The 26,338-nt window shown below is 38.6% G+C and overlaps 1 protein-coding gene across 2 annotated transcripts in view; it reads right to left on the bottom strand.

Annotated features, from left to right (window-relative positions):
- Positions 1-23,056, bottom strand: part of ACSS3 (acyl-CoA synthetase short chain family member 3) — a 61,625-nt gene extending 38,569 nt beyond the window's left edge. The window contains exons 1-7 of one of the 2 annotated variants that reach the window (XM_085045911.1): positions 22,605-23,056; positions 17,722-17,866; positions 15,695-15,883; positions 10,935-11,069; positions 10,494-10,634; positions 8,104-8,184; positions 7,925-8,020 (exon numbers count right to left, since the gene is read on the bottom strand). In XM_085045911.1, coding sequence (XP_084902037.1) covers positions 7,925-8,020; positions 8,104-8,184; positions 10,494-10,634; positions 10,935-11,069; positions 15,695-15,883; positions 17,722-17,866; positions 22,605-22,912 — 1,095 coding nt within the window. In that variant the 5' untranslated portion in view covers positions 22,913-23,056. The remainder of the gene's footprint in view (positions 1-7,924; positions 8,021-8,103; positions 8,185-10,493; positions 10,635-10,934; positions 11,070-15,694; positions 15,884-17,721; positions 17,867-22,604) is intronic. The other variant, XM_085045903.1, reaches the window with a different exon arrangement.
- Between the last annotated feature and the right edge of the window lie 3,282 nt (positions 23,057-26,338).

The raw sequence follows: 26,338 nt of genomic DNA, 5'->3' as shown, positions 1-26,338 counted from the left end.
TCTGGAAAACACCCCCACTCCCTCTGAACAAGGAGTCTCTGGACACAGAGGCACTGCAGCTGTATCCCATCCACAGGCAGCTTTTTCTTACCTAGAAATTTTTCTGAGTTCTGGGAAAATTCCCACTTAACGGCTTACAACTGGCTTTTTGGAACCTTCATGCTACCCCAAGTGAAGCCTGGTTCTTTAAAAAAAAAAAAAAAAAAAAACAAACCAAAAAAACCTACACATTGTCTTGAGCCACGGGGCATAGCCAAGAGAATTGTAAACAGAAGTAACCATTTATGAAAAATCGTTCAATGGTAAGTAATCCTAATAAAAAATAATCAAGAATACTTTTCTGTGGTGTTGAAAATATCAAAAGCAGTCAGCACAGAATCATATAGTCACAGTCTTACTGCATGTAATTACCACAGTGCATGAACTGCTCCATACATATTCTGAAATTAAAAGGTGATGTTAATGTAGAATGAGTTTTTGCTCTGCAGGTATCACTGTAACCTTTTCACTAGAAAGGCTGCACTCAGAAGATGAAGTTTGACAGACCTCACAAGCTGAGAAACACACTTTTCCTCATGCAAAAACAGCTTCATCAGTGCTTTATACAAGAAGCCACAAACACAGAGAAAGTTTTGCTTCTGAAACATCACCATCTTTTCCACAGTTCACAAGAAAAATTCATTCCTTCACCATCCTTGTGGACATGCAAATTTGAATAGATTCATAGGCCCAGCAGACAAAAAGCAGCATAAAACTCTAATTAATACTTTTCATTTTACCAAGACACAAAAGGAACAGAAGCATTTAAATACCTTGAAAGAACTCACAAAATTCTATATTTTTATTCTGATAATGAGGTAACAGAGTAAATGCCTTTATGAAAACACATACTAATCAAGTTAGTTGCTCTATCCCAATATAATAAGCAGCATGCTGACTGTGATGCAGGCTCATGGAAATTCATCCCTTTCCCTCCCATTTGCTTCTGTATTCCCCAGGCTTGCTCTGCACCCAGCTGCACCTAACACTGGCAAGAGCACTGATGAACCACTAATCAAAAAACACTGCACAGCCGAGGCTGGATACATACCATTGGTTTTGCAGCCCTATTGTGAGATACTGCTGCTGGTGAGAGGTGTGCTCAAAAAGAGGATCACCATAAGAGATTTAAAAAAAAGAAGACAAAATAGAACACCCAACTGAAAAGCCTTTTTCTTTTTTTTAAAAAAAGATGAAGCAGGCAGTGACAAATGAAGAGAAAATAAATTTAAAAAAAAACAGTTCTCAGCCCAAGTAGAAGAGTAGCATAATCAATGTTCAAACCCCTCTTTTTGCAATTAGCCTATCCTCAATTGCCAGAAAGAAATACAAAATTATGTTTGTTGAAAAAGTGTTATGTCCTTTTTCCTGTCAGATAACACATAGAACTCAAAGAAAAATCTTTTGTCTGAGTGTCTTGAAGCATCACCCTAGCAGACTCCTTCATCACAACTTTCATGTACTCATTAGTATTTTTTAATGAATCTATTTGTTCAAGTTGACATCTTCTCCCTGTAATGTTCACTATACCTGCCAATCTGTAGGCACCTGGTTAAGAATTCAAACCCACATCACTAATGCTAAAACAAATGGTCTCAAACTCTGAAAATTGTCACATTTCCACAAGCTTCTCTTTAACTAATTATGTAATTGAACTAGTAACAACTATCTTGGATACCTAAACAGCTAGCTGTGGAGCAAGCTGAACTTAGTTAGTCTGCCAGTAAAAAAGTAGGCTGTTACTTTTAACCAAATGGCAATACCTAGAGCCCCTAAAAGGGCTATGTCTGGCCCTGAGCACACTCATTCCCTCTCAGGCTCCATTTCACACCTGATCCCTGCCTGAGCTGTGTCACAGACATGCCTGTGCCTTAAATTCCCAGCAAGCCTGAGCCTGAGAGAATCTTCCACACAAACTGTTAAACCTTCGGGAATGTATGGGCAAGCGTGCACGACTCTGACAGGTGGGTATTTATGCCAAAGGTAAGCTAAAGCACTTTAGGTTTGGAGTTAACAGTCTCAGATATAGGAGAACACCAAATAAAACACAAACAGTAGACAGAAGAGGAAATTCACCTGACAGTTTATAGGAAATATAACTCAGAGAATAAGATATTCATTTAGGAAAAAAAAACAAATCTGGCACAGCTGTAAAATATTCCTGCTAATTCTGCAGAAAAACTTCCCAGGTATCTTGGCAGCTGTTCAGAGTTTAGCAAATGCATAAACAAAACCTGACATAATGTGTGCAATCGAAATGGTTAATGGCTCAAACATTGTTAAGACCACTGAGGAACTTTGCCCAGTGTAGCAAAGCATGCAAAGAAGCAACTGCTCATCTGCGACCACCAAAGTCCATCCCTCTGAATATGCCTCCTGATAGGAATTTGGACTGTGAGTTAAGCCACCTGACAAGGAACTTGGGATAAGATGAAGGTGGCACTACTGTACAATTATCTTAGGTCTAAGGAGAATTAAACAAGACTGGGAAAGAAGAATGTATCCAAGAGGGAGGAGGTGAGTTTTTGGGGGTGTGACGGCGAAATCTCTGGGCCACATAAGACAGAGGGAGTGAACACCTGCCACCATGGGACAATCACATGAGAGGCAGCTATCATGTCTCAGAAGGGGTCATAAACCATCAAAGACACCCAAAGTGCCCCCAGACTCATTCCTCAGGGCTTCCACCAGAGGACTGCATGTGATTCTAAGTTTTGCAAGAGATCCAGAGTCTGCTGCATAAGACAGTGTAAAACTACCTCACAGGGGAAGTGCTTGGGCATTTCCACGTACACCTGAATGTACATTAAAATTCCCTGAACTCTGTATTTTGTCGGATGCCCACCACAGAGAAGACCAGAAGAAGGGGACCAACAGGACACCACTGGATCCATAGGGGTGGTGACTAGCTTTCCACTTAATCTGTTTCTCTTTCCCCCCTCCTCTGCTCTCTTTTCAATTCCTATCTCTCTATCTACCTCACATTTACTGATAAATAGAATCCATACTATTGACTTTGGCATATGGCTTTGTTTGCAAAACTTTAATTCACATCTCTAATAATCAGATTATTACATGTAAGCAAACCATATCTGAGACAGTGCTAATTAATTTCAGAGCCCAAATCCTACAAATAAAATTGCCAGAGAGAGTTCTCATTTATTATACAAAAATTGTAAGTACTGCAAGATTCCATGAGAGGCTTATTACCACATGTAATTTTTATTTTTAAAAGTTAGCAATATAAACAGTAAACCACATGGTAATCGAATTCAGAATATGCTGACAGACTCCTGCATCAACTGGGGACTATAAGCAAATGAGATGTTTCCACTGGATTTCTGTAGGGATCAGTTCAAGACCTGTTGCTATTCAGTATTTGCATTGATACTGTAGATGAAAATTGATTTTAAAAGTTACTGGCAATAATATCTGTGGTTGACAGGAAATGAGAGTATGGTAAACAGGAACAGGGCAGTCAGAAAGAGAGTGATCTCTCTCACCTCATTTAAAAGAGAAAAGTAAGAACAGACACTTCTTGTATCAGCTAGAAATATTCACACAGAAAAGACTTTCTTTTAAAAACCTACCAAGAGACTCTGAGGCAGACAAACAGCAACATTGTTCTGGAAGCACTTAGATTTAGCATGTAATTTATGAGATGTCAAACAAGTGACCAGACATCCTGTGGCAAAACGTGCTGATGGTTTATGATTTCATACATGATTATGAAAAAAGATTCACAGACAGCAAGAATCATCAAGGGGATAGAAAAGTTCTTGTATGGAGAAAGTGAGAAGCCACCAGAATAGATAACTTGAGGAAAGAGACACAGAAAGAGCTATAATAAAATATCCAACAATGCATGAGTAACAGTGCATCAACTCCCTTTCTGTCTGACCCCTAACAACAAGGAGCTCTTAAATTAATGCTAAATCAAAATTATGAGGAAATTCTTTCTGTATAGGAAGTGTCGTGCATGGAACTCATTGCCACTAAAACCTGCTGATGCCAAAGCACACATAAAATCCTGACATACCAGGATGCAAAAGAATATGTTCACAGAGGCATTCATCCTTCTGCTGGTGGTCCTGTTGCCAAACCTCCACTAAAGACTTGAGATGATATGTCCTACTGAATATGCTCCACAATCAGTATGGGTGATGGCAGAAAGATTACAAAACTGCCAGACTTCAAAGATAGTGTTTGCTATGTAAGCTGATGATACTGGCTTACAAAAACAACAAGAAAGGCTGCATGTCTCCAAGAACTGTGCCAAAGGAGAGTAATTTCAAACCTGTTGCTGTAATGTATCCTGCAGATTGGCTGCAACTACAGGACTGCCGAGATCCTTGTGAGAGACTCCAGGCACACAGATGTCTTGCTCTGTGTGGGAAAATAGCTCATTCTCTGTCCTAGACCACTCAAATAAAGTCCTTAATGGGTGGTTCTTGACAAGTGTGGGTTTCCTCTTCCTTACCTTAGCTCCAGTTCAAAGTTTCAAACACTGAAACTACAATGCTGCCTTTTTCCTGATATCACAGGACCACAAGTAGTAACTACACTTTTCCTTTATACTGCCCTGTTACTTACACTTTGAAACTCTACTAGCAAGAGCAAACCAGAATGGGCTGTGAGACTTCAGGTAATTTATTTCTTGCTGAAGTTTGTCATGTATGGGAGAAAAACAACACAGGACAGATTATTTAAAACACATTAAAAAAAAAATACTCTTGCTTTTGTATTCAAAAGAATTCATCACTGTTTTCACATTCCTGACAATGGTGTAACAGCAACTGAAAACTGAAAGCATAGTTTCCATAGTAATTGTTAAAATGACAAGTTGTCACCTAAGTAATTTAAAAATAAACAAAATACTTGAAGTAGTGAGGCTTTGGATGTAAACCACAGTTTACATTCAATAGAGATTGCCCACAGGCAAAAGGCAGTGTTCTTCCTCCATGGCTAACCAGCACACTGATACTAAACAGGACACTGTACCCAAAATATGTAATTAGGCAACTGTTTAGGAGATTTGACTAAAAATTTCTGAATATTCACTGTTAATACAGTCTTCTGAGCAGAGGAAAAATGATGCACTATTCCCTTTGTAATTATTTTTTTATTCTGTGTACAGACACTTTCCTTTTCTTCCCCTTTTTAATCCTCAAAAAGATAACACTTATGTAATGAAAACTGTCTGAAGCCTTGATTAGTGGCATCTCAGAAAAGAAAACTAAGAAATGTACTATTTCTGTTTAATAATATTCTCACCAAGAGCAAAAAATCACAAAGCAGACATGTAGGTCAACCTAGTATTAACTGTAATTTTGCTTTCATGTTCACTGTTAAAAAAAAATAGGATTGTTGCTCCTTATGTTTTCTAAAACCAACAGTCTAAATTCAGAGGTACCTTAACAATGACAATAATCATGTTGATCCCAATGCATTTACACAGAGTAAAACTTCACTGTAAGAAAACTATACAAGAGAAAATGCTGAAGGACTCTTTATCTAACCTCCTATTCCATCTTGGCTTACTCTACACCTGCTAAAAAGAAAACCCCATCACTGCAGTGATTCTCTTCTGACAATTCATGCAATAGTTTTAATGTGGCCTAGCACATCATCAGTGTTCAAAAGCACTCAGTATAAAACTACAGAAAGCTTTTTATTATCTGCAAGCACTTGCCAATTTTCTTCCACTGCTTTCCTCTTCTGCTTAACTATTGTGGTGGTGCTGAGTTAATCCCCTTAGAATGAAGAATCTAATTGACATCTATTAGGCAATTAAACATTAATTAGACTATAGTAGTTTAACACTCAAGCTATAAACACTCAAAATATTTGAGTCTATAAATGTGCACTTCTGCTACTGGATGAAGTTTTTGCTCTTTCTTATTCAGAACACCCAGGAAGTCAACAACTGTCCTCAGCCTAAAAATTCCAGGAATTTAATGGGATATCACTGGGGTTTTTCCAGACAAACTAGAAAATTGAATTCTTTTGTAATGGAATTAAACTTAAAAAGGATTCAAAACTATTCCTTTCTAAAATATCTTTTTATTATTTTTATTATATTTTTTTCTAGCGAAAGTAATTTATATCTTTGTCATAGGAGGGGCAACCATGAATGCCCTTATGTGAGGACTTTTTCTGCTCCTTCCTAGCAAACAGTCATCAACCCACTGTGCATTCAGGAGTGCATGGAGTGGGATGGCAGATGTATCACTGGACATTAGTATCTTGCAATCTGGCAAATGTTATGCAATTATTAAAAAATAATTGATCCCAAACACTTCTCTCTGTCCTCAGTTTTTCCCTTTCACACTTGTGTGCTTCACATGCTCCCATGAGTAATTCCATCCAAAAACATGGCTAACTTAATTATACCAGACTCCAGCCTGCTATGACCTTCCCCTTACGACCTTTCCCAAGTGTGACTTGGAGTAGAGAAAAAGATAATATACTGCCAACAACCACTACCTTATACACTGCATTTCAAAGAAATGGTGTCATCCTGAATGGTATTTGTTGCTCAAGGAGCTGACTGAAGGGCAGGGACAAGCTTCAGTATGTGGTTAGAAGTATCAGTACCACTAGGCCACTGGGCTGGCTCCTAATACAGTGCATTTGAGACAGGGTGACTGGGCTTTTGTGCAGAAGCTAAGGAGAGCTGGAATGGGGCAGGTGGTCTCTGATGGAGCTTACTGCTCCACAAAACTTCCCTCACAGCTCACAACCCCTGAAAAATTGTTTCTCAAGGCAGAGCAGCTCTCACAGGCAATCCAGAGACTCATGCTGCCGTTTCACTGCTCTTCAGCCAGTGCCCTAATTCCACCAGAAACCTTCTAAACACAGTCCCTCACTCAATACACATACTGGAAAGGAGTATGCATACTCTCCTCCCCAAAGACCTGTTCATGACGTCTGCAGTAGAGGCACACACACCATGGCATATCTGAAGAATGGTTTAGCCACCTCATCAACACCATGGTGTTCTTCCAATTGAAATTAATGCAGCACTACTTGTCAGCCCTTTCACGCTGCAGCAGGCTTGACTTTATTAACAGGGTGGTGTGACAAGGTGCTAAAGAAGCTTTTGGGCCTTTCAGAGTGCATGCTGTCAAGGTCATGGTTGCCCCTTGCCCAATATTCTAGAACACCAATGCAGTGATTCTCACTATTTCAAAATACAGCATTAGCAAAGAGAAATAATTTTAAATAATATTCTTCCTGCCTCATGATTAGAGAGAAAATAAACAATAAATTCTGAAAAAAAACCAATGTAAAGCAGCATGGTTACTTTTTTGAGCAGCAAAGTCAGGTTGCAGCAGGCCACTCTAATTGGACTAGTCTCCCCTCCACACCACTGAGTTTCATCCCCTGAAGGAAAGGACTAAGCCCCAAATGTCATCTGAGTCTTGGGTTGTTTCCCTGAATGGTAGAGAGGAAGGAAGAGAAGTCTCCTCAGAAGTTCTAGTTCCAACCATATAGCTCTCAATTGCATCCAATTCAGATCCAGTATTTTTCATCACAAGACAGGCAAAACAAAACACCCTCTCCTAATTCCAAAGTAAAGGTAGTCTAATCAATAACACAAGTATACTTCACCACCTGCTATTTCTAGTTCTGTTGTTTCAGAGTTCCTTACACCACTGACCATCATCCTTCACACAAATGTAGACAAGCTTGAAGGATGGTGAAGCAAGTTTTCCTTAAAAATTACTGTAATAGGTGGGAGAGTATAAACACTGAAGATACACACACAATTTAAACATCTGTGGCATGAAGAATAGACAGGCATAAATAAACAGGACCATCTGGATCATCAGTTTGAGGAGATGCTGCCTTTTCCAAAGGGAGTTTTTAGACTGGCTCATACCTCATACAAAACTGTAGTATTACCATGAAGGAGAGGTCCATAGCAAATGTAGGAATGACCAACAACCCAGCCTAAATCAGAAGCTGCCCACCACACCTAAAATGACATATAAACATAATTATAGTTAGGAGTTAAAAGAGATATTCAAAAATGTTTACATGACATTTAAATACAATTACCTCACCAGGTTTGAGGCCATATACAGCTGACATAGTCCAATTTAGCATGACTGCATAGCCACCTGTTGGTCTGACAACACCCTAAAATGAGAAAATTTGAATATTTAAGATTAAGATTTGAAGGATAAAATTATATTGCTGTTTTCAATTAAATGTTAAGGTTCTAGCAGCAATAGAATTAAAGTTGTCTAACTCCAATACTCTTCACTTAAAAAAATAATCTATTCCAACAAGAACATTCTAACATTTCCACTAAAGAAGTAATTCTGGGGAAAAAAAACATACAATAAAACAAACATTCAGAAGATAACTAACAAACCTAAATTTCGTCACAAAAGTTGTATATACAAATATTTAGTGAATAGATGCTGAAAAAAATAAGAGATTAAGTATTTACCTCACTTAAATTGTACCATCTAAATGATAGGCATATTTTAAATTCATTGCCTACTCTCTCTGTATCATCTCTGGAAAAGAAGAGCACCTACAAAGTAAACAATCCCAAAACCAACTGGGGTGAATTACTCCCTGAAATGCACCTGTCTTTCTCCCCTGACACTTTTTAAACACATCAGAAAATTGGCGAAAACCAATGTGCATTTTTTAAAAGCTCACTATCTGGCCTGAAGTGCACATACGAACGCTAAATGAACATCATCCCAATCTTCAGATAAAAGAGGGATTTGAAAATTAGGATGAGAGATTATCAATAGCATCATGCACTCCGGTAAAGCAAAAACCCGCTCTGGAACATCACAAACAGGAACATTTTGGAAATATTTTGCATTATTAATATGGTAAATATTTCATCACCTTCTAGTACATTATTCCTAGAAGAAAGAATTAAGTAAACTATGTCCTTGAGTCCTGAACTAAAATTCAGATGAGATCCACTGGACCAAACAAATATGCACTGTGCAGACATTACAGTGCAGCTGTCTGTCTGTGCTAGGCACGGTACATCCTCTTGAAGTACTTAATAGAGTGAAATAGGCACTTTCAGGCCTCATCCAAGAAATGAGGGATTGCATAGATACATTAACTCACTAAAATGGAGATTGCTAAGGCAGGGAATGCTTTACAAACACTTCACCAATTTCAGACAGCAGATTGTCTTTGTTCGACTGAGCTTCTAACTTAGGCCCTGCTCTGAGATCAACAGAACTTTTTTATGAAGGTCAAAACCAAGTAGTTTTACTTGCATGACCATTCAAGTTCCTTAAATGAATAAAAAAGTTTTTTTTTTTTTCACTGAGAGTTACTTATTGTAGCTTACTGCTAGTTGAAAATCTCCCTCTTGTAAGGGCGATTGATTAAAGGTGTCTGTATTTTTCTCTGCAGAACCAACACAGTGAACCAAGCTTCTGAGGTACTATATTGATACTCAGTCAAGGAAAACACCTATTGTGACAAAGAATCTTATCTTGGGCTTTTTCACAGTGTAAGTGTATACTTTAAGATATATACGTTGCTTTCGAAGGCTCACATTGAAGGTAAAAGTAGAAGACTTTTTTCTCAACAAAACTGATGCTTGTTTTCCCTGATGTCCTCAGAGATTCTGAACTTTATAGGCAACATCATTAAGTAATTTTTAGTAGTAGAACTGTTCTATCCAGGGATGTGTGATACTGCCTGAATCGGTGGTGGTAAGACTATTGCCAGAAAATTATATTCAGCCTGTCTTCCACCTTGTTATTCAGCCTGTCTTCCACCTTGTAAAAGAGCATTTTAAGCACCACACAAACACTCAGTTCACTTTTAAAATTCAATCCTTTAAAAACAGAGCATTAAAACTAATTCACATTTAAAAGCAAACATTTTCACAGAACACCCTTTGGTAATTTTCACTTAATCCAAACTTCTCTTTTCAGGGTATTATGTGCTGAGAATTGTGCAGTAACACAAGCCTTCAGAAGATGCTTTATTCCATTTGATCTGTAATGTCATTCACCATGTTTTATCTACAAGAAAATTAGCTAATATGTAAATAATGAACAAGATTAGTCAGCAATAAATGCTATCACACAAGTGACATATTAACTAATTTGTCATTAAGTGACTATACTATGCTTATCTAAAAAAGTTAAAACAGAGTACTGAATAAAAGACATTCTGCTATCCTCAAAAGTTTATATTGTAGAAACATTTGAAGCAAATGCACCTTATCTTTATATTGCTACTATTTAAATAAACAAAACATGATTTATTCCTAGACACTGCCTTTAAAGTAGTGAAACATGAATAAATGAGATTAAACCATTTTTAGTAATGCTTATCATTTATAGCACTGTGCTCTGGCAAACATTTTCAAACCTTTTCAATCACATATCTTTTCAAAGGGAACTCCAAATAATTAGTCACAGACACTTAGACTACTGACACTCCTTTACCTTGGGCAAACCTGTTGTTCCAGATGTATACAGAATATAAAGTGGATGGTCTGAGGGAACAGAGACACATTTAGAACTCTGCGCTTTTGCAAGTTCTTCTTCCCAGTCAAGATCACGACCTTTGGTAAGAGGAACATGGCCCTGCCCATGGAAAAATTTAAAAATTGTCAAAAGAAAACCAGATTGAATAAATGGAATTCAGACAAAAAACATGTACTATACCAATTTTTAATACAGTACTGTTAAATTCTCTGTACAGTAATCTCTCTACTGCATTAGTTCTATTTAGTATTTAAATCTTATTAATATAATGCTCACCCTTAAAATTAGAAAACAAACTACAACAGATACAGTAAAATTTTACTTGTAAAAAAGTAAAGGCACATGCATCTACATAAACATCTGAAAGTTAACATAAAGACACTACAACTGTACACCCACCAAGTTAGGTCGCATGTAAATGAGAACTTTATCAGGCTTGCTCTGTACACTTGCCAGTGCTCCTTCTAAGAGAGATATGTATTCCACTTTCCTTTTTGGTTCTACTCCAAAACTTGCTGTTATAATGAGTTTGGGCTAAAAAACCAAGAAGATAGATAGTTAATATATACATGTGCTATACATTTTAGATATGTAACCTAACAGCATTTTCCATTAAATTATCTGATTAATGATCTCCAATGTATAAAATTTATCTTTGCATAATTAGAAATGGGTTTAGATCAGCTTTCTAGAGTAAATCAAGCTTGTGTGGTCTTGCTGTCCATGCATCTAGTTTTTGTTCAGAAGAACATTAACAAGCTCTGACATTTCACTATTTTCAAACAAATTTGAGTAAGAAATCAACAGTATTAACTTTTTATAAGTTGCACAAATATTAATGAACACAAAGAGAAAAACCCAAGTCCATCTTATCTCCTCCACTAAGGATGAGTGGGGCAGTGACATCAACAGTTATCTGTACTGTTTTGCCTTCTTCCTAATGCATTCAATTTCACATTTAAATACTAGCCGCAGAACTTGGCTGCCTTTTTCACAGCCTGCAATGAAAGTCACAGGAGGAAAAACAGGAGAAAGAGGAAAAAGAAGGCAAACAAAAGATAGCAGAAAAATAGAAATACAAGAAGAGAATAAGCTAAAGTCGTAAGTCACATGAGGGAAGTAAGATTACAGTCTTTCAAGAGATAGTTGTAGGATTGAGGGTGCAAAAACACTAAAAATCAGATTTGTACAGTTCTGAGGCTTTTAAAGCTAATTTCTATTTCCAAATGTGGATATCATATCTTTTTCATTAAATTAACCACAGGTTTTAGGTAATATTTCCCAAGTCAAGAAATCTGCATACAAGCTATTTTGACAGGTCCAAAGATCAGTATTTTTATTTCTTGTTTTTCAGGGGAGAAAAGGTGGCACTGAAGAAACTATGTGTTAGAATTTATTTTACTTGGAAAAGAATGAGTCTTCAATCTCCTTTGTTTTGATGTTGTAGAAGTTTATTTATCATATGCCCCTCAGTTTGATCAAGCCAGTTTACTAATTGTATGCATTAGCATAAATCTCATTAAGTAGGCATAAACCACAATGCCACAGTTAAGGCTGAATTAAATTCAGCAGAGAAAGCACAGATTAAATTGTTTTCTTTGCAATAATAAAATGTTTCCTCTCTAAATCTGTCATGCAGGGAAGATCTTTAATTGGTGTGTATTCAAAATAAAGATTTCAGATGAGCTTTAAAATTTCAGCATTCATCAACTTTCTTTTTCAGAATGCACTGATTTAATAAAAGATTATATGACACAATACAATGCAGTTAAACTGAAAATTCATCAGGAGGCCACCCTGCAGCTAGGCTGTAATAAATACAAGATACACAGTTCTATTCAAGTGTTAAAATGAAAGACTCTTGTCATCACTAGTTTTACAGTAATTTTTAGATTATGCCACCTGTGCTAATCAACTGCTCTGTATGCAGAAAAGACGTCTGGAAATAATCAGTACTAATTTGGCTAAGGTGATGTACTACCCAAGTGAAGAAGCAAATTGTCCAAATCCAAGGTCCACTACTGGTTTTATCTGCTCTCTTCTACTGTTTTACCTCCCTGCCTACTGACATAATTTTCCATGCACCTCTGCTCCCATATGGCTTTTATATACCCATTTCCCACCTCTTCTGTTGCTCTATGTAGTCCTGCATGTTAATATTAGATATAAATATAAGTAGTCTGAAGAGAAACCAGGGACAGTTCAAGGGTCAACTGCAGAAGAAATGACAGAGATAGTGAGCTGTAGAAAAAAACAACATTATGAAGTAGAAATGAGACAAAGCAAGGCCCAATAGTACAAGATGTTGGTACAAGACCAGCACTTCTATTCTGTTGTAAAAACTCCTCCTACAAATTCTTCTATAATCTCTAATACTCCTCAAGTGAGCTCAGAGCTGACACTCCTGCAGGATGGGATGTCATCCAGAGGGACACGGACAAACTCAAGCAGTAGGCCCATAACAACCTAACGAGGTTCAAGAGGGCCAAGTGCAAGGTCCTGCACCCCTGCCAGGGCAACCCCCCAAAAATCAATGCACTCTGGGGAATGAAGGGATTGAGAGTTACCCTGCTGAGGAGGACTCGGGGATGAAAAGCTGGACATGAACAATGCTTGCTGCAATAGGGCAAATGGGAAATGGTTTTAAACTAAAAGAGCGTAGATTTAAACTAGATATAAGGAAGAAACTTTTAACAATGAGGGTGCTGAAACACTGGCACAGGCTGCCTAGAGAGGTGGTAGATGCTCCATCCCTAGGAACATTCAAGGTGACATTTGACACAACTCTGAGGAACCTGGTCTAACTGACAGTGCCCCTGCTCACTGCAGGGAAGTTTGACTAGATGACCTTTATAGGTCCCTTCCAACTGTTCTATGATACTGTGAACCTACCTATTGTTTTGACATTACAAATTATATATTCCCAGACTCAGGAGAAAGGAAAGATGACAAAAAATCCCGTTCTCATGCTCTTTATCACTTTATCACAATTCACTGCAGAATGCCTATAACTGCCAACAGCTGACACAAGGAAAAATTAACAGATGCAGGACTTTGCAGCATTCCCAGACCTATTTAAAATTCAAGATAAATTAAAGTAATCTGGCCAAGTGTATGTACCTTTTCATAGTCACTAGAAAGTGCTTGTTATTTCTTTCACTCAGATTTTCCAATGGAATATGAAGTTTGATCTTTCTTCTGCAAGAGCATGTTAAAGCCAGCTTTCCAGTGCACATCTTTAATGCATTCTAATTAATTTTACCAACATCAGGTCCTGTACTGCAACATCTAAACTAATTCACATAAAAGCTTAATAGAAAGGTTTAGTTATTGTGCGACTGCTTTATTTTTTCAGCATTTTTACCAATGTAAATTAGGATTTAATCCACAGCCTGCAGCTAATAATTCTACAGCTAACCCTTCAAAAGAGTTTTTCTGTGACCTTGGGTAAAACACTTAAAATTCCTCTTTTTTCATTTTAATGCATGAAGCAAGGATTATGATTATTGTGCTCTCTCCCCTTGTTCCTTGGGGAAAACCACTGGGATTAATTAGTTAATAATTGAAAAATACTCTAAAAGTAAACATGATTGATGATTTGTATTATAGCAACCTCCCTTTATAAAACTTTTAACTTTTTCTTCCACATTATTTTTCCCTAATTGTATGAGTTAACATTAATTTTCATAGCTTGTTTTAAAAAAGGGGAAGTGGGAAGAAAAGGAAAACAAGAAAGCTTTTGTTAAGTCTTTTTTCACCATTCCAACAAACCATTTTGGCCTTTTTTTAACATCTTTGTTACAAAATCAAGTAGACGAGGGGGAATGCGTTCAACTTTCTCTTTACAGTTATTCATAAAATTGAAGATTCAGTTAACTGAAAAGTTCTTCTGTACAGAGAAATCTTGGTGAAAGCTCCAGAAATCCTGGGGACTTGACCCTTACACAAAATCCTGTTCTGGTTTATACATCTGAGCAACATGATTCAGTAATAAGATGGCTACATAGAGAGTCTGAATTATTCAGGTGACTAATCAAGGTGAAAAATACCTTATATTTTTCACTAGTACAAAAAAAAGAGTAGACCATTCCAGTGCAAACATTGTTAGCTGGTTCAAACTAGTACATACACAAGCTACTAATATGCCTATATAAGGTAGTAAGTAGATTTGTCAAGTACTATTTTCATTTTCATTAACACAGACTTCATAATGCTTTAAAAATGAGCTCAACTTGGGCTGAACACAGAAGCCTTTAAAGCATTTGCCTCTGTCAATTAGATAATCTGCAGAGTCACTTATTTAAGGTAACTGTTTCCATAGCTGTCCTGATTCATGCAGAAATTAAATGAAGTGGAATTATAGCTTGTTCTAGTTCCAGCCAGGACAGGGTTAACTTCTGTAGTAGCCAGGAGAGGCATGGCGAAGACGCAGAGGTCATTCTATACCACCTCAATACACAAGGTGGGAAGGGGGACAGGTCCCTTCTGGAGGGTATGGTGGGGCAGTGCCTGTTCTGCACAGTGAGCACTCATGATTTGTCTCTCCTTGTACACTCTGTGTATGAATATTGTTGCTGTTATTGTTCATTTATTTCATTGCTGTTTCTAGTACATTATGTCAATCTGATCTTTACCTTTTAGGCCTCCAATTCTCCTCTCCATCCCACCACAGGGAGGAGCAGGAAGAAGGGGGAGCGGGAGAGCGATGTTTGGTTTGGAGTGTTTCAGTGAGAACAATAAATTGAGGAATACCATTCCCAAATCACAACACAGCCAAAAAAGTGTACAACCTAATATACCTAAACATAAGATAAACCAATTAAATCCTTTAGGGGTGGCAGCATTTTCCTCATACATTTGATGAAAATGCTGAACAAAAGCCTCCCTGCTTTGTACAAACATGAGAGGAAAGTACACTCTATAAAGACAACAGCATGTTAAACACCTGCTTTTGTAAGAAGGGGTTTGCAATACAAGTATCAACCTCAGCACAGATGGAGTACTTTGTTCATATTGCAACAATAGGCATTATAAACAAATTGAAACTGTGTGCCACACAAAGAGCAATGTTACCTCTGGGGAAAAAAAAATAGGTTTTTGACGCTGACTGATAGGAGTAACCAACACAATGGTGTTTACTGCTCCAAACAGGTTATTACCTTTGCATGATCAATGCGAACCGAAAGCTCTTTAGATGCAAATCCACCAAAAATCAGGCTATGGATGGCTCCTATTCTCGCACAAGCCAGCATACAGTACACTGTCTGGGGAATCACAGGCATGTAGATGACCACACGATCTCCTTTCTTCACACCATGTTTGATCATGACATCAGCTAACTTGGAGACCTGTGTTGCCAAAACATTCCTATTCAAAGTTTCTCCAGATCTGCTGTTGCCCCATAAAAAAAACAACTTTCACACAGTCAACAGAAGCACGACATTAAAGAGACAAGTGAGTATAATAAAGAAAGTTGATACAACGTAATTAAGGTTCAATAAATTTAAGAACATTTCCTTTTTGCAAAAAAACCCCACTAATATGTTTTTCTTTTGTAAAATAAAAATGGAAGAAGGATAATTATTGCAGTCAGTACAGCCAAAAAGAAAAATCAATAGCAATGTCTAGCAAATTTTTTATGACACTAACCACTTATTCTTTTAATCAGGTAACTGTTTATATTTCTCAATTTTAATTCTTAAGAATGAACGTAAACAGGGCATTCCATAATACAAGTTCTGTCCTAACTAGCTAACTTTGAAATCCAAATCAATATGTAGTAATATTTCCTTTACTACCGTGTCATAAACTTCTCAGAATCTGAGACAAGAGACCTAACGCCCCAAACTAAAGGTAAATACGAATTCAGAGAATACCTCGATTTAAAAATTCTCTTTTGCTCTCATTTTGAGATTTATATTTTTGCTATGCAGAAACCTGAAGACAGACTACATACAGCAGCAAAGGACTGGAACTCAAGTAATGCAATACAGCAGCAAGGCCTCTGTAACACCATGAGAAAATATTACTTTTGTGACAGAATATTGTGTACTGTCAAAGTAGTATTGAACATTTCATTAGTATGCCAGGATGGAAAATTTACCACAGAGTAAGTTGGGTTACAGTGAGCATGGGAGCCTGTTACAAGCACTGTGCAGTTGTCCCAACCTGCTTGTTGTGGCATGGAAATGTGACACCTTCAGCAAGAAAAGCTTTCATTTATGTTATTTAAAAAATTGTTGGATTTTTTTTTTTTAAGAGTAACTGCATTCAGTCCTAGAATCCGGATACATACACCAAGAGGAAACACAGTATTACTCACTGCTTCTCTCTTCAGTGGAAATACATGTTCAGACTTTCAGTAACCTGAGACAGTAACATCCAGAAGCTCCAGGTGCATCTGCTCTGTCTTTGCCTTAAGAACTCAGTGTTAAGTTCAACTGCTACATGTGACTGGAAGAAAAGAGCCAGCTAAACAAGAGTAGCAGCATGAGGGCAAACCTCCAACGAAGGCTGAGAGCTAAAAACCTTCAATGCGGCAGACTGCAAACACCCACGGTGGCAACAGCCCATGGTGAGGCATGGAGCAAACCCAAATGGGCTGATGCAGAAGTGGGGATTCACAACCTCAGCAGGGTTAAGCTACTTCAGCCAACAGGGAAGTTGAAATCCATGGATCTTCCAGACAGAAGGGCCACCAGCACTCCCGTGACAGCCCCCATAGGGGCAGGTGAGGCAGCTTTCTTTAGAGTTCCCCCAGTTAAATTTCATTTGGGCTTACAGTCAATGATATGCAGCAATAGCCAAGGTACACATTTCATTTTTATGGAACTGTACTTTTGCTTATCACAGCAACTGTCAAGAGACTTGACTAATGCTATGCTTAACCTTTTAAATAAGATCCGTTAGGGGAAAAGAAAATGAAATCAAACATAGACAAGTTAAGAATTTAATCAACCAGGAAAAAAAAGAACTAATAAACTGTAAAAGAAAAAGAGAAAATAGAGGAAGTTCAAAACCTATCGGATGCAGTATAATTTGGTAGAGATACTAAAGCTTATACATCAACACTAAGCACAGCTAAAGGAATAAATGAGCGAGGTAGGCCATTTCTACCTCTCTGATATCTACCTAATGTGCAATACTTACTGCCCCTTTTCATTAACAAGGTTATTTTGAAACATACCTGTTCCAGAAGTTCCTTATATGTTATTTTCTCCTTGGTATTTGTTACAGGACTGTCATAAATAATAGCAATTTGGTCTCCTCGTCCATTCTCAACATGACGATCCACAGCATTGTAACAGATATTCAGCTCTCCACCTACAAACCTAAAAAATAAGTTTGAAGTTTATAATGGCCAGCCTTCCAAACTAAGATAATTTGTTTCTTTTTTTTTTCTTTTTGCATTTTGTATTTTGTGTTTTCCTTTTAAGGAATAAAAGCATTCCATTAAAACATTATACTCACTTCAGATAGTAATCTTTTACTCTATAACCTCATGATTTATTCAAGAAGCTAAATACAACTATTAGTAAAAATAGAGTAGTTGAAGTACTGTATCTTAATTGACTTAACTAAGAATCTGCTAAACTTGGTGTTAGTTTAACTTACTTTGCATCAATCACTCTGACTTTTATATCTATAGCATCACAGAAAAAGCATATATTCACAGAAGATAATCTGACATTAAGATAACATGTTATTATCCTATTTTGCAATGGCATGCACACATATCCTTTTCAAGGAGAATAGGTGCAGAACTCAATCTTATTCATCTCTTGGCAATAACAGTTAAGCATACAAGCATCTGTAGCTGAATGAAAGTGACCCCAACAGTTATAAGATCATATGATTATAATGCATTTGACAACAGTTTTATATCAGTGACTCAAAATTCTCTGTAAAGTGAGATGAGTCACAGCCTCTTCAATAGCTATGCATTTACAGAAGATTCTTATCTTCTAACTAAAAAAAAACACTTCACAAACTTAGGTTTTACCTTTATTGGCATTTTTCGCAGAAAAAGAAAATTCAAGTGCACCATAATCGTCGAAGTTCAAAAATACAGAAGGTACCAGATAAAAAGACAATTCTACTAACTGGAACAGGGCACAGTACCTAAAAATTTAAGTTCACACTAAATTATGCCCTTCTTGTTAGTTTTTCTATCTGCACATATCTCTCTACAGCAAAAATAGCAACATGCAGAAAATACACAGTTGAGAGTTTCCAAAAGGTTCTATGGAGACAATTGTAGAGTGATAACATATTGTTATAATGCAACCAGAAATAACAGATGGCCTAAAGAAACCCACTACTAGTTTAAAAAAATATTTCTTTCTTCACTTTTCCTGTTTAGTAAAGAACTTCTCTAAATCAGGATATTTTATATGGGACAGTCTTTACTGTCCAGAACTGGCAATTATTAATTTAAATCCAGTTAGGATGCAGCAATCTTACTGCAACTCCTTTACAATGCCATCAATAACAAGAAAGTGGGGGACTGGGAAAGTCACAAACCATTCTGTACTACAAATACCTTCCCATAAAAGGAAAACCACATGAATGATAAAGGATCTGGAATTGTTTCACATAATATAGAGAAACTCTGTATTACTGTAATAAAAGTGTTGTATAAGATTCAGATCATCCATTGATTTAATATCAAATCACCTTAGGATGATATGAACAAGGGAATCCTGGACTATGCATAGTTCCTAACCCTTTTCAAAGTGTAAGCAACATTTGAATAGCAATATGGGCAATATTTGCAAAATTCAAAGGGGATTATATATTGCACTTATGTCTTAGCATCAGGTTAAAAATCTAAGTTGCAAAATTGCCCTCTGCCTGCACATGTTAGGAAAAACTGTTGCCACATTCCTAAATAAATACTTATTTTAACCCTTTTAACTGGGATTCTATAAGATTCAAAAATAATCTGTTCAAGTGTTTCACTAATTTCAGCATTAAAAAGATTTTTCTTTCTAACATCTAAAGACCACGCTTCCCATGTGCAATTTAAGACTTCCAGTTTTGACCTGTTCAAAGCCATCTTGAGGAAGCCTTTCCTTCAACTTCTTTGTCAAATTCTATGTGGTTTAAAACCTAGGTCACCCTTTTGGCTTTTACACCAAACAATTTCAATTCCTTCATCCTTTTCTTGACCAATCACACCTCTCAGCTCTTCTTTTTCATGTAGGCAAAACCAGATGTTTTGTGCTGTGTCAGCCACTGATGCAGTTTAGAAAAATACCCAAGATTACTGCTTAAAAAAAAAACAAGTCAGGGGATGGTGACACTGTTCACTTGCTTTCTGGAAATCATTTATATTCCACTGACATAATACAAGTATTTCCAATGGTAGGAAGTGAAGAAAACACAGTGGGGCATGTTGCACATTTCTTTCATGCTCTTACAGTATTTAGAGAAGAAGAATTACCTTATGCCTACATTTTAAATACAATAAAAGCCTCCTTCAACTGAAATAAATTACATTGGAAAATAAATGAAAAGCATCTATTTCTGTAAGTCTCTGTTTTTGCAACCAAAAGCAAAGATAATGAAAAAAATATATATTTCTAATTGATCTAATAAAATGTCTCCAAAAGAGGAAACAAATTATAACTCAAAAAGCATATACATTAACTTCTTAATACTACTTTTCAGGTCTCCATAAACCGCTATCAAGGTAAACCTCTGACCCAGAGCTCCATCTTTACCCTGTGAAGCCAGCAAGCTATGTTTTTGCTTGGAGGCTTGGCCTCTTTCTCAGTTGAGTTCCGTTCTCTGTTTTCTCTTCAGGCTGTCTTCTGAAAGACCCTCTTCTATGTTCTCACTCTCTCATACATTCAGACAAAGAACTTGTCCATCTGTCATCCTGCTGAGCAAACTGAATGCTGGTAATCATTTGGGACATCAGAGGCATTAAGGTACAACTACCTATCGCATACAGCCTGTCATCCTTTAAAGTGAACTTTAAAAAAGAAATAAAACTGCATGTTGCACTTTAAGACATTTGTTTACACAGATTTGAATTGCTTAAGGTTTTATTATTCACAGAGCAACAGGTACCTGGCATGCAAACAATTACAGCCTGATGTTGAGTCTTCAGACTTGCAGCTTTGTATAATGCCACAGAATCACAAACTGGCTTGAGGCTGGAAGGGACCTCTGAAGGGCACCTGCTCAGGCAGGTCTGTGGCATACCACCCTTAAGGGGCAGGCAGAACCTAAGATTCATAAATGCCCATAGACAAAAATAATTACTAAATTCAGTGGGTCTGCAAAAACTGATGAAGTTTTATTAGTAAATTCCACACATTTTGTACAGAAATGGGTACAAGTTAGTCCCTGATACCCTAGTATAAGCATATGGCAGTGGGTTGTGGATAAAAGTAGGGTGAAAGGTAAAAGAGAGAGATGAAATAAAGAGGGGGGAGAGAAAGAAAACAAGAAAGAGACAAAAAGAGATCACCACTCCTGGCTCCAATGTTGATCCAGCTCATGGGCTGTCCACAGACCTGAGGCACAAAAGCACCTCAGCTTTGTGGGGGTATCATTGTACAGATAAGTTTCTTGCTTTCTATGCAAATTAGTTATCATGCACAGCTCGTTCGTCTAGACCTTTGGGTCAGAGGACTTTGGGGGTCTTTGGTGGTCCTGATCCCCCCTACAGGCCATGCCCACTCCTCAACCTTATTCCTGCCCTGTACCATGTTGTGTTTATCTCCAGGAGCTAGAACAAGGACATTTGAACACCCCAGAAGAGTGTTGCACAACAGCTGTATGGGCCCCTTTTGCAGCCACATCCTGTTCTTTCTCAGTGTTGTTGTTCCCAGCAATCCTTGGCTGGCTCCACAGCTATTTGACTATTGGTGTTTGAGACATACACATTACCTCCCTCATCTTCTAGGCTTCTACAAGGTCAGCCTGGAGTCCATAGACCATGACCATGCCCAGATGACATGTTAGTATCTCCAAGGATGGTGATCCCACCACCAACTCTGTGCCAGTGCTCAGTCACCCTCACATTAAAAAAAAGTGTTTCCTGATGTTTAAATGGAACCTCCTGGGCTTTAGTTTGTGCCCACTGCCTCTGGTCCTGTCACTGGACACCACTGAAGAGAGTCTGGCCCTGTCTTCCATACAACCTCTCTTCAGGTATTCGCCCACATTTAACAAGTTAATTTCAGTTTCTGCATCCACAGAGGAAGAAAGATGCAAGTTAAAAAGTGAGGCTAGAAAAGACTTTGGAAGACAAGTCTGACTCCAGACCATGAAACATCCACTTTTCATGCTCCTAAGGCTAACTAACTTCCACCTGAGACGTCACAATGCAGCAAACTACCTCTAAGAAAGTGCTGAAAATCCTAACCCGTAATTTATGAGAAGGATATCATATTCTGTCCTAAGGTAGTTCATCATTCACTGATAGGTATATATGAAGATATGTATTACAATGCCAATGCTTTTGGCAAACGTTACCTTAACCACAATATCTAAATTATTATCTACTTAGACAGTATGTTAGATTAAACAATTCTGAAAGCCACAGTGTGTTTTCATACACCTGCCTCGCCCTGAAAGCCGGGTTTCCCACATTGACATTCCTTCGGCACCTAAAGCCGGGTTTCCCACATTGACATTCCTTCGGCACCTAAAGCCGGGTTTCCCATATTCACACTCCTCCGGCACCTAAAGCCGGGTTTCCCATATTCTCAGCAATTTGTTGCCAATCCAGACCCCAAAGGGGTTGGATAGGGGAGCATCAGGCGCACTCCTCCCCATCCTCTAACCACACACTGACACACAGGCACGTCACAGCTGCGCGGGTGCTAACACACCCTCACCCTGACACGCTCATCCATGCTGCTTTAATCATTAAGTTTAACCGAGTGTAATCATTAAACTCCTTCAAGCTCCGCAGCCGTCTCCTCCATCAGTGACGGTACAGCGACCATCCCAGACACGTGCTGGGATAGTTCTGCGGAAAGCACAAGACCCCTAACCCAGCGCAGCGCAGCCCCTGGGCAGACAGCTACAGCCGAGCAGTGTCACACTCACCAGGACGCGCCCCCCGAGCTGCCCCTCTCCAGGGTCCGGACCCAGGGCTTGTACCACTGGATCTCCTCGGCGACTTCTCCCCAGACCTTCTCGGGCTCCGCCAGGCAGGACCTAAAAATTTGGTCGTAGCCGCCCAGCAGCCCGGAGGAGGCGGCGCGGCTGGCGGGCGGCGGGCGAGGGGCAGCGGCGGCCCGGGCCGGGAGCGGGACCCCAGCGCAGGGCCGGCCCAGCCGCCAGGCACCACCGCCCCGGCCCGCCGCCGCCCCGCTAAGTTTCGGCAGCGCCGCCAGCCTACCCAGGAAACCCATTTTCCGCGTCCTTAGAGGGACAGCGGCGGCACTGGTTGCGCTAAGGCTCCAATAACCCCTCGGACGGCACAGGACCAAAGGGCTGCGGCTGCCGGGGCCGGCGGGGCACGGAGGGACTGCCCCCGCGGCGGGCAGGGCCGAACTGCCCCGCCCGCCCCCGGCCCTGCCCCGGATACCGGCGCCCCTCGGAGCTCCCGGGAAGCGGCTGGGGCAGAGGCCGGCGGGTCGCTTCAGCTGTGGCCGCAGCAGCGCTGGGATAGCCGGGTGGCGGCCGGGCTGGGGCTGGAACCGCGATCGGGGCTATGACGGGGCGTCCGGAACTGTCGGGCCTTGGCAGCGACCGAAGGCGAGGGAGAGATTAAAAAAGGGGAGACCGACACCTCGAAGTGTTTGTGACTTACACGTCTGCGTGACACGTAGCTAGAGTACTCCTCAAGTGTTTATTTTAAAATACGTTCTTGCTTTGAGAAACTTCGCAGTGATAAAATGAGGCATACTGTTTGTGTCAGAGGAAATAAAACATTCTTTCTGTTTTCCAAAACATCTGTGTCATCTCTAGTGGATCTTATATTGGCGTATATTTAGAAATCCTGAGTTTCAGTGGTAATGTTTCAGAGTATTATAATACACAAGTTAGCTAACACATACACAAGCTTCAAATGTTATTTTATTGCTTATGAAATCATTTTAGTGCTTTAATAGGTCTATCCATTACATTCTTTCAGGATATTTTTCATGCAATCACATTATAAAAATGTCATATGGCAAAGAGGATCTCTATAATGCATTTTATATTCATAATTAATTTAGGCGCCATTTTCCTGATTGTTGTTGAATTAGTGCAATAGCAACGTAACAATGTATCATATTACAGGAAAAGGAATAAGGGGATGAGAATAGACTGTTTACCCACAACAGTAGGTTTAATACATGAAATCAATGTATTATCCTGGCTCAAAATGCATGAGGGGTGGAGTTCATCAGAAGTTTTAGGTCATCTTCAAAATCCCTAATCGTCTTTCAGCATAAAGACTGGTTGCTGCTTCTGTTTTCAAGGCCTGTGTAATTAGCTCAAAGATTTCCCCCTGGCTTGTAGAGGCTATTGCCTCTACAAGCCCAGTGCTGTGTGAAATACAACACCTCACTCTCCTCCCTATCTGTGTCACAATAACATAGCTCTAAGTAGCATAATGGGATTTCAGAAAATGCTCAAGTTAAAAAACAGAGACTTATTTTTTAAAAAGAAGTTAAAACCCCCCGAAACTCAAATACCTGAAGGACTAACTGGACATTTTATGAGAGGTTCCCTACTGCCAGCTGAAGGCTACAGCATGCCAACAAAGCAAGAAAATAAAAAATCCATTAAAAAAATTAGTACTTGTTCTCAAATTTAATAATTTTATTATTAGAGAACACTGCTTTTGCCCACACTTTCATCACTTTGACAGAACTTTTGCTGTCAACAGATTTTGCTAGCCAAATTTTTAAAATAAAGAGAAGCTTGCAGATATTGTAAACACTGCTGACACCATGACAGCCCTGAAATCAGATATCGCTGCTGGATGTTCAGTAGTGCAAATAAGGCATGTACAAATATGCCTGAAGAACACAACTGCCCAGTCAGGTCACACATAGTTGATCTTAGCATTTAAAAAATATTCCCAGAATTATATTTTTTATTTCCTACCTTTATAATGCATAGGCTAATTTTGTCTTAAAAGAACAATTCCTATTGAAAATTATTATGGAATCACAATTAATTTTTTTGTGTGTGTGCCGGCTCAAAAATGGTCACATACAGCCTTAGACTGATGTTCACAATCCCACTATGTAACTGAATCCAGTGCAGTGACTGTGTACCAGAAGTGTGCAACTGGTGGATTTAACAAGAGGTATCTGTTGCCTCAGCCCAATTTGTGAATGCCACTTCCCCAAATCAAATTGTTAGAGGTACTTTATGTCTGCTCCCAAGGAGTAGCCCTTCATATTAATTGCCTTACAAGCTACCTTCTTTGGATCACCAACACTGTGATGCCCATCTAGTTAGGAAAAGACCTATAGCAATTGCATGCAGCCAGCCTCTGGGTGGTGATAGCAATCTGTTTCTGAGCTGGAAAAACATCTCCCTTTTCCCTAAAGGGGAGAAAACTCTGGAGGCCAGGAGAGCTAAAATATTTAAGTATATGTCACAGGTTAGTTTGTAGGCACTAACACTGAATGAAGTATCCTGAGCTTTGAACACCCATTGTATTGTGTCTGGTGATGCCTAGTATTTCTTGTGGTGTTGAAGAGAAATCCTAACCATTTTTCCACTCTGTCTCCACAGTGTGTTTAATGTGAAGGTATAAGTATTAAGCAAAGCAAAGTATTAAGCCAAGTAAATGCTCTGGTATTCATTTTGAGTATATGTCCTACTAGAAATGCTATGCTAGAGTTGGAGGGGGTACAAGTGAACTTAATCGGAGCAAGAAGTGCATTAAATTCTTATTTTAGCTAACATCCTACTGATGGAATGTCTCCTAAAGGAATGTTTCTAATGAGTATCTGTGGAACATACATCGTTAATTAAACTCATCACACCTCATACTAATAGCTAAGAAGGTAAAGAAGGGATTGCTAATTCTCCCAACTGCATGATATTAATTTAAGCTTCATTTTCAAATGCCATTATAGCAGATTTCTGAACTGATGAATTTTCCCTCTAAGGCCTTTTTTTCTTTTCTGCAAAACGTGATGCTCCTTCACGTTTTGCAGAAAATTCACACTCAACATAAGTGAAATTCACACTCAACATAAGAATTCTGAAGTAATGTCAAGTGATGTGTGTCACAATTATCCTTGTAGCTGTAGACTTTCTTGAAAGACATATGTATGTTTCTAGGCATATATTTAGCGAACAACAAACTATGAAACATGGCCTGGTACTTCTGCAATTGCAAAAAAAAATCTTATCTGCAGCCTTTATTTTGTTTAAAAAAGCTTTTTTCCCCCTCAACTGCACACTTTAGTGTTAGCCATGTGTGTTTGAAGATACATGTATTCTGAAAACAGATTAGTGGAAAAGTATTACAAATATCTCCTGTATATGAAATGCTTTGACTGTCCTAGCACACAAGACATTGGTAACTCAAATTTCAGTTAAAGACCTTTTATAAGCACAAAGTAAAACTGTAGCTACAGAATTTTTACATATGTTAAATGACTTGGCTATGGTTCTGTACCACCTTTTGTCCAACTTTTAGACTGCATCTGTCTCAAAATACTGCTAGTCTTGTATGACTGAGTTTCAGAGTCCTCTATGTCACTTATATCCAAAAAAGAAAGGTGGTCACATGTCGCTGTTGAGCAGCTAACAGAGTAATGAAAGCACCAGTTCTCAGTGGCAAGAAGGAATGACCTTTATTGTTTTGATTTCATCACATATAT

Source organism: Lichenostomus cassidix, chromosome 1Aa, assembly GCF_008360975.1.
Source record: "Lichenostomus cassidix isolate B80296 chromosome 1Aa, HeHo_3.0, whole genome shotgun sequence".
NCBI lineage: Eukaryota > Metazoa > Chordata > Aves > Passeriformes > Meliphagidae > Lichenostomus > Lichenostomus cassidix.
The sequence above is the reverse complement of the archived record's forward strand: the minus strand, read 5'-3'. Positions and strand labels throughout refer to the sequence as shown.